Below are 13282 nucleotides of genomic sequence, written 5' to 3'. Positions count from 1 at the left end.
TGAATGCAGAATCTTCTGAATCAGAAGGATCAGCAGTAGTGATAGCACTTGTTTCATTAATAGCAGTTGTGTCTTTACCAGCTTCTTGATCACTTTGGTGATCAACAACATTGTTTGCACCAATTTCATTAACCTGAGTTACCTGAGTAAGCAGAGTAACTTGACTAAACTAACTTTCAATAACCCAATGACCAGGAGACCCAATAGCTTCTATAATTTCTTGTGTGTTTCTTCTAATACCACTAACTACTGCTTCGTTTTCATTGTTTTCCTCATTCACAACATCACCACTGTCTACTGTCTTTTGACCATGTTCTACATATATTTCAATCACCTTATGGTCCTCAACATACTTAAGCATACCCTCTATATCATCATCATTTCTTAAACCAACTAAACCATTATCAAGATCCTGATAAGGTATCTTATAATACACAAACAGTACATCATTATCATCGTCATAACCTAGGGTCCCTAACATACAATCCACATGATTGTACCTAAATTCGAATAAATCCACCATGTCAAAATAGCTCACCTGACCTTTGGAATAGCTTCTGCCGGGTGGTTTTGTGAACACACCCCTGTGATTGAACTTCATGCTAAACATTCTTGGATGACCCCCTATTTAATAGTCAATAAAATACAAAATTGGGTGACTCTCTTTCGTTTAATAACAATGTCGACAATAATCATGCAATATACTTAATAAAACATGCATTCAAAAATTTACTCAAAATTCATCAAGTTTATAACTTACTGTATTCTGATTCTGGGTCAAAAACATCTCCTGTTAGGCGTTCTCACTAAAGATACATTGTCGTTGTTACGAAACCAGTTGTGGATGATGTTCTTGAATCGCTAATCGAAATGGATTTGAGAAAAGAAGGGGGAAAGCGAAAGGGTTTTTTAGGGGTCAGGGTTGAGAAGGATAAGGTATTGGGGGTTATATATAACAGGTTCATTTGTTGAATTGGAAATGACCAATTTGCCCTGCACGTGGCCTACTTAATAGTTTAAAACAGACGGTGTTAGGGGACTGGACTGAAATTGTTACGAAAGAGAAACCACAATTACTGAAATCGCAATTTTTAAACTAATGGACTGAAATAGTGATCCTTGCCAAACCACAGGGACGAAAACAGTAATTAACTCTTATTTTTATCTGTTATTTTGTATTTTTCTTCGATCCTTGGGGTTAATTTTAGGTCCTCGTTTTATCAAAGAAAAACTCCAGAATTTAGAAGAAAAATTCAGGGGCATCCTAATTTTTTTTTTTAAACTTAGGGGTATCATAATATTTGTTAAAGGATATACAATACATATAATGGAGAAGAAAAGAAGTTGGTGCACTAAATTTGCACTACGCTGACAAAGTTGAGAGGTAACCCGAGCGACCGCTAATTATATACTAGTTCCGCCCCGGTTTCTGCCGTCACTCAATCTATACAAAGTGTTGGGGTTAAACAAGTCAAGCCGCTTCTCGCTAAAAGTTTGAATCGAGCTGGCAACTTGTATCTGAACATAAGCCCATTTATGATGTCCAATTGGCCCATTCATCATTTGGGTTCTTAACTGATCAAACCTTCATCTGATTCCGGCATTCTGCCGCCACGAAGATGCATCGTTCACGCTAATCGATCGTCTCGTCTTCTACATCTGAAGAAGTTTAAACTGTTTACAGTAAGTTATTCCTTCATTACATTCACGGGTTTTGATTATCATCATTCTTATTGAACACCAATTATTCTGATGATTATAACCTAAAAGTTCCGCCTTTGAATATCAAAATCGATTAGCTATTTGTTGTAGATTAGTATTTTACTATTTGTAGAATACTCTGATTGACAGAAAAGTAGAAAAACGTAAAAAATAAAGTTGAGTTAGATTGTGAAAACCTAGGTTTACATTGGATTTGAAACTTATGGAGGAAATGTTAATAATTTGATCAGGGATGTGAAATTTCCGACCGAATACCGGTACCGACCAACATATTTGGTACGGTATTTGATTATGAATTTAGCTCAATTTCGGTATCGGTACCATTTGGTTCGGTACCAGTTCATGACTTTAACCGTACTGTACCATATATACGGTACAGCATTCAGTTTTATATTTAGCTAAATTTCGGTATAGGTATTATGTATTACACTACCAATACCGATCTTATCCCTAGATTTGATCTTAAATTTATGAATTTTTGTTTACAAATATTGATCAGGCTGTTTAATCATGTAAAATTTGTTTGTGTTGCTGTGAGAGTCTTATATGCTTGTTTTTGAGAGGTTTTGGGAAGTGAGTTCTGAGTTTTCAATTTGGTTTATACAACTGTAAGGTAGATCAAGAAAGCTGTGCGAATTAACGATGAATTTTTCGGCATAACCGTGTATTTGGAACCTGCTATGATTATGATTCTGTACTTCTGTATTTACAGGAATATACCCATATACCAAATGATTAATTTAACTCAATTTTTAGGATATTACAGCCACATTATCTGTATCAATGTCGAGGTCTAAAGCAATCATTGGTTTGATTAGACCGATGAGACAACTCATTATATCCAGAGTGTCAATCACGAGCTACGAACAAAACACTATGACACGATATCATCTACATACGCCTGCCAATGTAAATCACTTACACGACCGCTTCAACAAACAAACCACTAGTCACGACGTTGAAACGATGGGAAAGGTCAAAAGTGCGCACGTGTCTAAAAAGGTTAAAATCAGCGATTTCGTAAGTACACTTGTTGATCTTGACGACAGTAAAGAATCAGTATACGGTGCACTTGACGCGTGGGTTGCAGAGGAACAAGAATTCCCGATCGGACGGGTCAAAACCGCGTTAATCACGCTTGAACGAAAACAACAATGGCATAAAGTCGTGCAGGTTATTAAATGGACGCTAAGCAAGGGGCAGGGTGTAACGGTTGGGACATACGGGCAGTTAATACGCGCATTAGATATGGATCACAGAGTCGAAGAAGCAAATAGGTTATGGGTTAAGAAACTTAGTAGAGACGTGCAGTCGATACCTTGGAAGGTGTGTGATATCATCATACTTGTGTATTATAGAAATGGAATGTGGAAAGAGTTGGTGAAGCTTTTCAAAGAGCTTGAATCGCATGGTCGTAAGCCTCCGGATCGAGCTATTGTACGAAAGGTAGCGGAATCATATGAGGCGTTAGGTTTAGTTGAAGAGAAGGATCGCGTTATGGAGAAATACGCGAGTTTATTCAAGACACGAGGCAGGTATGGAAGGAATCCTGGTAAAGAAGTAGCGAAATCAAAGATTTCGCAGTAAATGAGTTACAAGGGTGTTATTAAAGATTCATAGTGAGGATCATGAATTGTACATCATCCCTTTTGCTCATGTTAACATAGGTAACTTGTCATCCAAGAAACACAATTCTCTACCAGAAAATGTTTTGAGTGAAAATCTTTTGGTATGGTTTTGACCTTGGTTTTAAGGGTTTGGTTTAGAAGAATATGAAGGTGTGACATTTTGTAGTTTTAAATTGTGTTAGTTTTTTTGTTAGATTTGGTTTCTTTCATAAAGTAATGAGTTTTTCAAATGAATTGTGTTCATCATGTGTACGTCAGGTGATCCGCAGTTTCTTCGTGTGAACCGCATAACCTGCGTAATACTGAACCGTGATATATTCAACGCCTATGGAGCCCAACGAGCATTAGTAGCCTATCTTGTTCGGCGCGCCAACCGAAAATGTTTATCTTCTTTGGAACCCAATTAACCCACTAGAACAGGTAATAGGAAACCGCCGAGACCGATGGAAGACTTCTGCACGAGGCAATTGTGTAGAGCTTAGAGGTGTAATAGGTTCGGCTCAGCCGCTGTTGACGAGAATTTTAATCCGAACCACTAGACAAAACTAAACCAGTCGGGTTGGTTGGAGCCGACTGATTTTCACAGTTTTACTTTTTGACAAATTTGCTATTGGTGGGATTTACTGAGTATGATGATGATGTTTTCAGACATTTTTTTATAAAAAACATCATTTTGTATTTGTATTAAAAAATGATAAAGAATATATACACACATGTGGCTTTATTTCTCTAAAATGTACAAAAATAAGATAATTAATGTTTAAACAGCCGATTCGGTATGCACGGCCAGTTCCAAGTTTTCATTCGAAAACAACCATCGACCGGACCTTTTTATATTTCAACCAATCAAACCAGCTAACTTTCTTTGGTTTTAAACGTTTCAATTGGTTTCGACACTTTATGAACACCTTTGGTTAACGCACTACAAAAATATACCCCACTTGCGCATCCATCATTTCTGATCAGAAAAAGATGACTAAATAATAAAAGGGTGTTTCCACAGAGCATTAACACACTATAAGAGAACAGAAATTTCAGCTTTACCCTTTCCAAAGATTATATATCTTTTTAGTAGTCAATCAACAAAATATGTACACCCACCATTCATATCCCCAAAATGAATGAGGGTAAATTTGGCAGTTAGCTTGAACTACTAATATACCTAATTACATATAGTTGATTGGTTGTAAGTAGTATTTTGTGGTATTGAAGATGACTGAAACCTTTTTCTTTTCTTTTTTTTTTTTTTTTTTGTTGCTGGTGTTGCTATACAGCTGCTGGATCTTTCTAAATCTTCAACTATCTGCACCAAAAAAAAGTACACTTAGTTTTGTATAAAAATCAAGAAACATGATTTAAATAAAAAAAAAATCAAATCAAAATCATTCTGCTGTATATTTGTGTGTGCGTGCGCGCTTTTAATAAAAAAATCAAATCAAATCATTCTGCTGCATATCAGTTTTTATGTTTATCACTGAAGGCCGAGAAAACCAACTTAGGATAATCAACTCCAAAAATATAATCATCTACGGTAAAATTATTGATTTATATATTCTTTCAAAGAAAACTAGTTATTCCTGTTTCATAACCTTCCCTGCTATCACATAAAAATATGCATTAATAAGTTTCTAATTTTCTATGTATCTGTCAAGATATTAAATTTCAAAACACACATCCAAACACAGCCTCTATGTATGTTGTTTTACCTTGCCATTTGTAACTAACATGATCTGAGAGAAGCCATGTTAAGGAAAGTCTGGTTTACGTTGGCAGAACCACCAACATCCGGCATAGTATCTGAGAAGATAGACTGGCGTTCCATGGCGGCAATTTTTGTTGGTGAAGCAAATAAGTTATCGGGAAGGATGTGCTCAACGCTTCTATTCACATAAAATACATGTTAAACCACATAAGTAAAAAAATGAAGCTTAAATAATTTACCATTGATTCAAAACCTTTCATGGATATAACTTCCATTGCCGCTGCTATTGCGGATGTTGATCTCCTTAATATTTACTTCTTTTGAATCAGAGCTCTCTGTAAGAAGCTCTTGGGTGTCACTGGCGTAAATTTCTTCTGTTCCAATATCAAATTTCATTTATCAATAATGGTCTATTGAGTTGGGGATGACGATTCCCGCTCATTTACTTACGAACTAGATCTTAAAAAGCTTGAGACTCTCTAGGGAGTTTTTTAACATATTTGACACACTAATATCTAAGTTTTGTGAGAACCGTATTATTATTAAAATAAGATAAGTTCCTGTTTTGACCCGTTACCCAACCTACCCAATACACCAGATATTATATTGCTCAAAGACAGCCCCATTGTAATTAGTAACTAAATAACGAGAAAGAGTTAAATGCCATTTTAGTACATGTGGTTTAGGTCATTTTGCCAGTTTAGTCCAAAGGTTTCATTTTTCACCTGTGGGTCCAAAAAGGTTTCACCGTTGCCATTTTAGTTCACCGGGTTAACTTCATCCATTTTTTCTGTTAACGAGAAGGGCAATTCGGTCATTTTATACGTATAAAATGACCGAATTGCCCTTCTCGTTAACAGAAAAAATGGATGAAGTTAACCCAATGAACTAAAATGGCAACGGTGAAACCTTTTTGGACCCACATGCAAAAAATAAAACCTTTGGACTAAACTGGCAAAATGGCCCAAACCACAGGGACTAAAATGGCATTTAACTCAACGAGAAAAGTGAAACCATAACGTGAAATACAAGAATGTAATTTACCTCCACAAGCATTTAAACTGTTGACATGCACAAGACTCGGGTTCATTTGAGATTGAGATAAGCTACGTTGAAGCTGATGCTCCGTTGTTAACCGCATGTTCATCAACTTTCTTTCCTGAATATCAATTGTTTGTTGGCATTCATCCTGACCCGCTAGATTTCTTCTCAACCTCGCATCATGATTAAACATTCTCGCACCTGTTTAGTAATAGATTATAAACGATTAAACGCTACAAACATAACAAGAGGAAACGAAAGGATCAAGGATGGATACATCAGTCCGCTCACCAAAAGGTATATGATCAAATGGCTCTGCAGATTCAAAAGCAGAAAAATCCCCCCTCGCGATTTGACGCTGATGCTTCCTACAAACACAATTTATTTATAAAAGTAAATAAAAATTAATAAAAAATTAGAGAGCAGTATAGACTTTTATAAAGCATGTAGTACTTGAATGGGATCGTTCCCTTCTCTTTGTACGGCTTAACAAGAACGTGCGAATCACAAACGAAATGCGGGTTCCCCTTGGCCAAAACTGATTTCACTGTTTCTGCGAGAACAAATGAAACAAACCCGAACATTCGCTTCTGTTGATACGGAATTCTCACATCTTGAACTGGTCCAAAAGTACTTTAAGAACAAAAGGAAAAAATGAATTATTTGATTTATCAATTATAAACAAAATGGGATATGAATGACTAGTTAACTGCTTAAGTACATGCACATAATCAGATAACGTACCTGAAGTAATTTGATACGTCTTCATCCTTAAAGGTACTATCAGCTGAAAATGTTAAGTAAATCTGTCGGGAACTTGAACATGAATTCCATAACCCCATTGCTGCAAGATCATGCCTATCGGGTCGGAATCGACCAAACTTAAGAGAGTTTTCCTTCATCATCAGTGATGCTGCTTCTGGTGGTGATCTATATGCATCATAGTCCCAACATTAGACGCAAGAAATCAATTCTAATTCTTGATTTATAAAATCTAAATTATCACTATAGTAGTATAGCATGTTAGAAATTTGCTTAGTCTTAACGAATAAAAAGGAGTAACTAAACACAATAACAACCAAGTTTTTTTGTTCCTCTAAAGTCACTCAACATACTTGGGTGTTCCATTCTTGTGAAATTTTTTTATAAATGTTCGATTTTTTTTAAATTGAGGCAAATGAAACATATATAAATCTTGGTAATTATTTAGTGATGATTTTATCTCAAGTTGGCTTGATTTAAACATGTTCCAATCTTGTGAAATTCTTATATAAATGTTAACTTTTTTATGTTCCAATCTGGTGAAATTCTTATATAAATGTTAGCTTTTTTCTTAAAAAAAAGTTGGGTCACATGTAACATATATAAATCTTGGTTACTACATAGTTATTATTTTTCCCAAATTCACTTAATTTAAACAATTATCAAACTTGGTTATCACTTAGTGAATTTTTTTATTCACTGTTAACTCCTACTTCAAATAATAACCAAGATTCACCAAAATAAACACCAAATAATAACCAAGATTCACATATATTTAACAGGTTCATAAGATTCCAACATATTTAGAGAAACAAAAAAAAAGAGTAACTTTAGTGAAACCTTAAAAAAAACTTGTTAATGAAGTATTTCCAATATAAAAAACAACAAAAAACTAAAGTATACCTAGGAATCTCATTAAAAAAATTGATGCATTTGTTGAAACAAAAAGGATAATATCCTCCTGCAGCCATGGCAACAACCCTCTGCTCCTGCTCCTGCATTGCTTTAATTCTCAAAAAATCATCAAACCCACACACATTTACTCCTGTAGAATCCTCAAAATCTGCAGTATGTGAACATAAACCCAAACACATTTCACCATGAAAAGATTCACAAAAGTTCCTATTTTTGCAAAACCCTCGAGCAAAACACATGCAAGGCCTACACCATTTAACATCGTCATTATAACCCATGTTCGGGATTACGATTTGCGGGGTTGTTTGGTGATAAAAATGTGAAGAAAACGAGGGTGCAGACGAAGTGTTCGACGAAATGTCTAAGAAAGATTTGGCTTGTTTAATGACTGAAAGAAGAAAGTTTTCGGGGCCGAAAGCTAGTCGGATTATTTCGTGTTCGCTTGGGTGTTGTATGAGTAGGTAACCCATGATTTTTGAAGCGTCTTGTGGGTCTATTGTCTTGATTCTTGACATCACCATTTTAGTTGCTTCGATGGTGTCCATGTCACTGAAAAGCGTTTGATTTTGGAGAGAAAGCAAACGTGGGGAAGAAAGACAGAAGAAACCTTTCGATAACCCTTTTTTTTGTTTTATATCCTAGTGGCATTAGGGGTGTTAACCATCTGAACCAAGCGGATCTTTGCTTGTGCTTGGCTCGTTTATAATCGAGCGAAATCCGAACGAGCATATTCGAGCGTGTAATTTTCCGAGCGAGATGCGAGCGACGAGTAATTTGGAAAACCATAGATTTAGCGTGTTTCCTTCGATGCCTCCGCTATCGGATCACGACTAAGATCCAACTGTCCGGGGATAACAATAAGATTGAGGTCGAATTGGCCGAGGATGAGACTCTGGTTAAGGCAGGTGAGGCGATAAATATACAACAATGAACAATTGTCGCATTGTGGCGTATGGTGAGATTGAGAGACGATTGACGACTAACGATTGATAAGAGAAAGATGTCAAATATTGTCGCTTCACGACTTAGAGTTTTAGTTTTAAATTTGGTGTTAAATCTTTTATTGGTTTGATTAGACTAGTATGAATAAATATAAATGTATATTTGAGTATAGTGTTCCAAATCTAATAGAGCGGTATGTATAAAATATGAATATACATGTAATTTGTGTGTATATATAATTATATATGTAATAATCTAATAAAAATTAATTCGAGCCGAACCGAGCCGAGCGGACCTTTGCTCATGCTTGGCTCATTTGCAAACCGAACCAAACCGAGCGAGCATATTCCGAGCGTTTTCCGAGCGAGCGATAAGCGACGAGCGATTTGAACAGCCATAAGTGGCATCTTGGTGGTGAAAAAAGCCTTTGGAACCAGTAGGTCATAGGTTCGATTCTCACAAGGGGTTTTTCCATATTTATTGGGTTTTCTCCTGAATTAGTGTATAGGCATCCTGCCTAGTGGAGATGGATATGATCGGGTGGTTCTACTGGTGGAACGATGATACTCCAGCGATTCGTCAGTGATCCAAATTTGTCGTTAAAAAAATATAACTTTTTTTTCTTTTTTTTAACGCCGACTTTCTTATATTAGGTTATGACACTACCCAAACTAGACAGGCTCGTTGCCCCGCTCCAGCCAGACTATTTTGTCTTAACCAGACCCACGTTGGCTTCAGAGTTTGGCTTGGTCGTTCCCTCGAGAAACCATAACGCCGTGACACACCCACTTTTTCACATTCAAAAAGATAATGGTGACATACAAAATTTTAAGAAAAATTGGGCATGACCCGTTCGTACTATAAACAATTTCCCTGCTTTTAACAACATCATCCAACTAAACTTCTACGACACTTTTTCAAAAGAGATAAAAGTTGTGACCATATAAAGCTTAACACAAGGGTTATGTCCGAACTACCCAAAAGGTTTAAAAATCCAAACGACTTACGAACATCCTAAAACATAAGATTATCATTTACATTACAAAAATGATTGTGACCCGTTACAAAAGATAGCTTGAACCGGAAGCGCAAAGGGACGATTTAGTGTGTGTTCGATCCGAGCTCTCCGTCGTCATATATGGATTTACCTAGCATGCATAACACCAAACATTCATTAGTTCAATTCACTAAAAAAACAAATTTAGGCTTTTATTTCCTATCATAGTTTACCCGTTAACCAATTCCATCACTTGTTAACATTAATGTCGTAATAATCCTTTCCTTGCAAGCGCATAATTTCTTTATATCCATTTATTCTTACATATCGAAAACATTCAATGCATAGACCTTTCAACCCATCAAAAATGGGTTGATTCTTACCATACATTACTAACTCACTTTTCTCATTTGACCCGTTATCGACGAGTCCATACTTTAACCAATTTGACATCATACGAATCAACATTTCTGACCCATTTAAAACGGATCATTACACATCCGTCACTACATCATTTCTTAGACATTTCTCAAGATTCTACATGTCACACCCTGACTTTTGCGGAAGCGTGTACGTGTGACTTGATCAGTTTCATTGCATTCAATTATAATAAACAACTATATGATCAAAATGATGTTCATCCAATCATAAGTTTTTAAAATATTACAAACATAAGTTGTTAAGTTTTAACCAACATAACTTCGAGTTACATTACGAACCACCAAAAAGTAAAGAGTTCCATGAATGGACTCTTAACAAAAGACTAGTAAACCAAGGCTTTGTTTCATATATCTTATCCAGGATAAGATATACAAATCAAATCCTTCAAAAGTGGATGACATCTATTCTTGTAATTCACTTCGTGTAAACATTTCCAACGCCGCAAGATCCATTTAGTTTCCTGAAATACATGTAATTTGAAAACATCAACAAAAGTTGAGCGAGTTCATGTGTTTTTGTATGAGTTCCAAATAATCTTGTAAACATCTGAGAAATTCTTTTGATAACCGGTATGTAAAGCGTCTATGAACAGATCAATTAATGTTTTGCAAGGACATTAATATGTGTGCAATGGCGTAGGAAGGCTCAAACCTAGCAGATTTTGTACCGATCCACCCGGCTGGAACGACATAGTTACTACATGTGGCCACTACTGGACCCATAAGTGGGGCTCGCTACACCCGATAGATCTACCACTCCTGCCCCTCGGTCTTTAAGCAAAGATTAATGTGCGCCTACCCATCCACATGATCTAACGGTTCATTCCTTAGCTAAACCATACCATTGAAACATGTATTTCACCCCCGAGAGTTATAAATTCGAAAACAGTTAAAAGAAAAGGGGGACATGAACTCACAAGTTTGCGTCCGTAATCTCGTATACTCAAAGTAGATATCCTCAAGCCGTACTACTACCTACACACGTGCTAAGTTTTATTAGACACTTAGGTCGTGTGACGACTCTTAGCCTTAGTTATTTATTGAGACTTATTTTGGAATGCTGGTATACCTTGAGTTACACACTTGGTGTATGTTGTATATATAATTATATAATTCCAAATTATATAAATATTAGTTAAAATAAGGATATTTTAACTCATGTTATTTCCACACAATTATTTGGAATATTGTTAAAAATAATATATTTTTAACTTGTTTTGTCTTATGGTTCTCACATATAAATTTTCAAGTATAGGTATACTTGTATGTTTTTTTGTATTCTCATTTTCGTGTATAATACTTGTATATGCGTATTTTACCAAGTGTTGGTAGTGTGTATGTCGGTATATATTTATACGTATAGAAATACGTATTTCCTTATATTTATTAAGTATTTTATACTTAACTTATGTATATTTTTCCGGAATATTATTTTTGTACAATTAAAATTCACCAACTTTATATTCTTAAAATATATATATATATATATATATATATATATATATATATATATATATTAAGAGAATTTTATAGAAAAATATCTACAAACTTTATTTGGTAAAACTATGTATACTTCCACATATGTCTTAAAAATAATATATTTTTAAGATTAAAGTTAGAAAAATATATATTTTTAATTTTCTCCAAAATAATATATTTTTGAGTTGTTTATGAAAATATGTTTTCTTTCATTCCAAAAATAATATATTTTCAATGTGTGACAAAATATGGCATATTTTATAATAGTTGTAAAAATCCATACTTTGCCGTTTCTTCGGTTTCAGAAATATCGTTTATCACATTTGTCAAGATACGAATTTATTTCCTGAATATATATATATATATATATATATATATATATATATATATATATAGTCCAAAGTGTCCATTGTCCGAATTGTCCAATATTTGGGTATAAGTTATATATTTATTCTCTTGTGATTTTGTAATTCTTTAAATTACAATTTTTAGTATTTTGGTGTGATATATATTATTTTCAAGTTTCTAATTTTTAGTATAACTAATACAAACAATATACATGTAGCACATAATTTTGTGACTTCTAAATATATATTTCCTAAATATATACTTAGTCATTTTTAATTATTGAAAATCAACCTCCTATACTTGTAATTTTTATAACAAAAATTATAGCAACTTTTATATTCAAAACCAAGATAAAAAATTACTTGTAAACACTTGTTTAAAAATATTTTTCTAAGTGTTGAATTTTTATAAAAAAAAATTAGCCATAGTTTCCCTTGAAAATGGAGGTTTCCATGCTTATTAGCATATCATTTCTTTTCAAAAATTCATCATCAATCATCAACAATTATCATACACTTACCATGAGCCATAAATATACACTTTTACAAGATGGTGTGAACTTGAAGTTTTATAGAATCTTGTAGTATTTTAACATGATGTTTAACATGTTTAACTAACAGTAAAACCATGGTTTTTTACTTCATAAAACTTATTCTTACAAATTTTCCATCTTTACAACTTATGACACACTTTTACAAAAATTCATCTTCGTGGATTTTTCTTGTTTCCCATACTTTACTAGTTCCATTTTAACCCCTAAAACATGGTTATTTTCTTTCAAAACCAAATCATGTTAAATCTTGATGTAAACTTTATTTTCTTGAAACTTTTATTTTTGGAATCTTATATTTTTAAGACTTTCAACTTGTAGGACTCATCATCCTACACAAAATCATGTTCATCTTCAAGTTCACACTTAACATAGAGGATGATCAACTTAGATCTTTCAAGATTCATCCGCATTCTTGCTAGATCATGTTTTAAATCAACATCTAGCAAGCTTTTATGTGGTGATCTACACCATACATGCAAGAAATCATCAAACAAGTTCATCACACACATTAAAAAACTTAGATCTTCATGATTTTAAGCTTTATGTTTATGTTCATCTTCTTGTTTTGGTGTGACCTTTAGATTATCTTGTTACTATACACTTTAACTACTAAAATCAAGTGTAAAAACAAGATCAAGAGGGCTTACTACTAGCACAAGGGCTAGGGAAGATCAAGATGCAAGATGAAGAAGAGAATAGGTGGTTAATAGCTCCTCATGATGGTCCTTTAAGTCTCCTTGCTTGCAACATTCC

At 34.3% G+C, this 13282-nt stretch overlaps 2 protein-coding genes across 6 annotated transcripts; one reads left to right on the top strand and one right to left on the bottom strand.

Moving 5' to 3' along the window:
• Positions 1-1495: 1495 nt before the first annotated feature.
• Positions 1496-3543, top strand: LOC110937087 (pentatricopeptide repeat-containing protein At4g21190). 2 transcript variants are annotated; one of them, XM_022179493.2, is made up of 2 exons: positions 1496-1683; positions 2479-3543. In XM_022179493.2, the coding sequence occupies exon 2, from the start codon at positions 2506-2508 to the stop codon at positions 3307-3309; it is 804 nt and encodes a 267-aa protein (XP_022035185.1). In that variant the 5' UTR covers positions 1496-1683; positions 2479-2505; the 3' UTR covers positions 3310-3543. The 2 variants fall into 2 exon arrangements, with proteins under 2 accessions (XP_022035185.1, XP_035840594.1); XM_035984701.1 differs by having other exon boundaries at positions 1497-1683; positions 2435-3543.
• An 830-nt stretch (positions 3544-4373) lies between these two features.
• Positions 4374-8373, bottom strand: LOC110937088 (zinc finger CCCH domain-containing protein 22). 4 transcript variants are annotated; one of them, XM_035984700.1, is made up of 8 exons: positions 7759-8373; positions 6838-7023; positions 6547-6726; positions 6385-6461; positions 6097-6294; positions 5306-5426; positions 5057-5227; positions 4374-4653 (listed from the first exon to the last, which is right to left on the bottom strand). In XM_035984700.1, the coding sequence occupies exons 1-7, from the start codon at positions 8313-8315 to the stop codon at positions 5071-5073; spliced, it is 1476 nt and encodes a 491-aa protein (XP_035840593.1). In that variant the 5' UTR covers positions 8316-8373; the 3' UTR covers positions 4374-4653; positions 5057-5070. The 4 variants fall into 4 exon arrangements, with proteins under 4 accessions (XP_035840593.1, XP_022035187.1, XP_022035186.1 ...); XM_022179495.2 differs by having other exon boundaries at positions 5057-5230; positions 5306-5423; XM_022179494.2 differs by having other exon boundaries at positions 5057-5230; positions 7759-8371.
• Between the last annotated feature and the right edge of the window lie 4909 nt (positions 8374-13282).

Source organism: Helianthus annuus, chromosome 15 (genome assembly GCF_002127325.2).
Source record: "Helianthus annuus cultivar XRQ/B chromosome 15, HanXRQr2.0-SUNRISE, whole genome shotgun sequence".
Classification (NCBI taxonomy): Eukaryota; Viridiplantae; Streptophyta; class Magnoliopsida; order Asterales; family Asteraceae; genus Helianthus; species Helianthus annuus.
The sequence above is the reverse complement of the archived record's forward strand: the minus strand, read 5'-3'. Positions and strand labels throughout refer to the sequence as shown.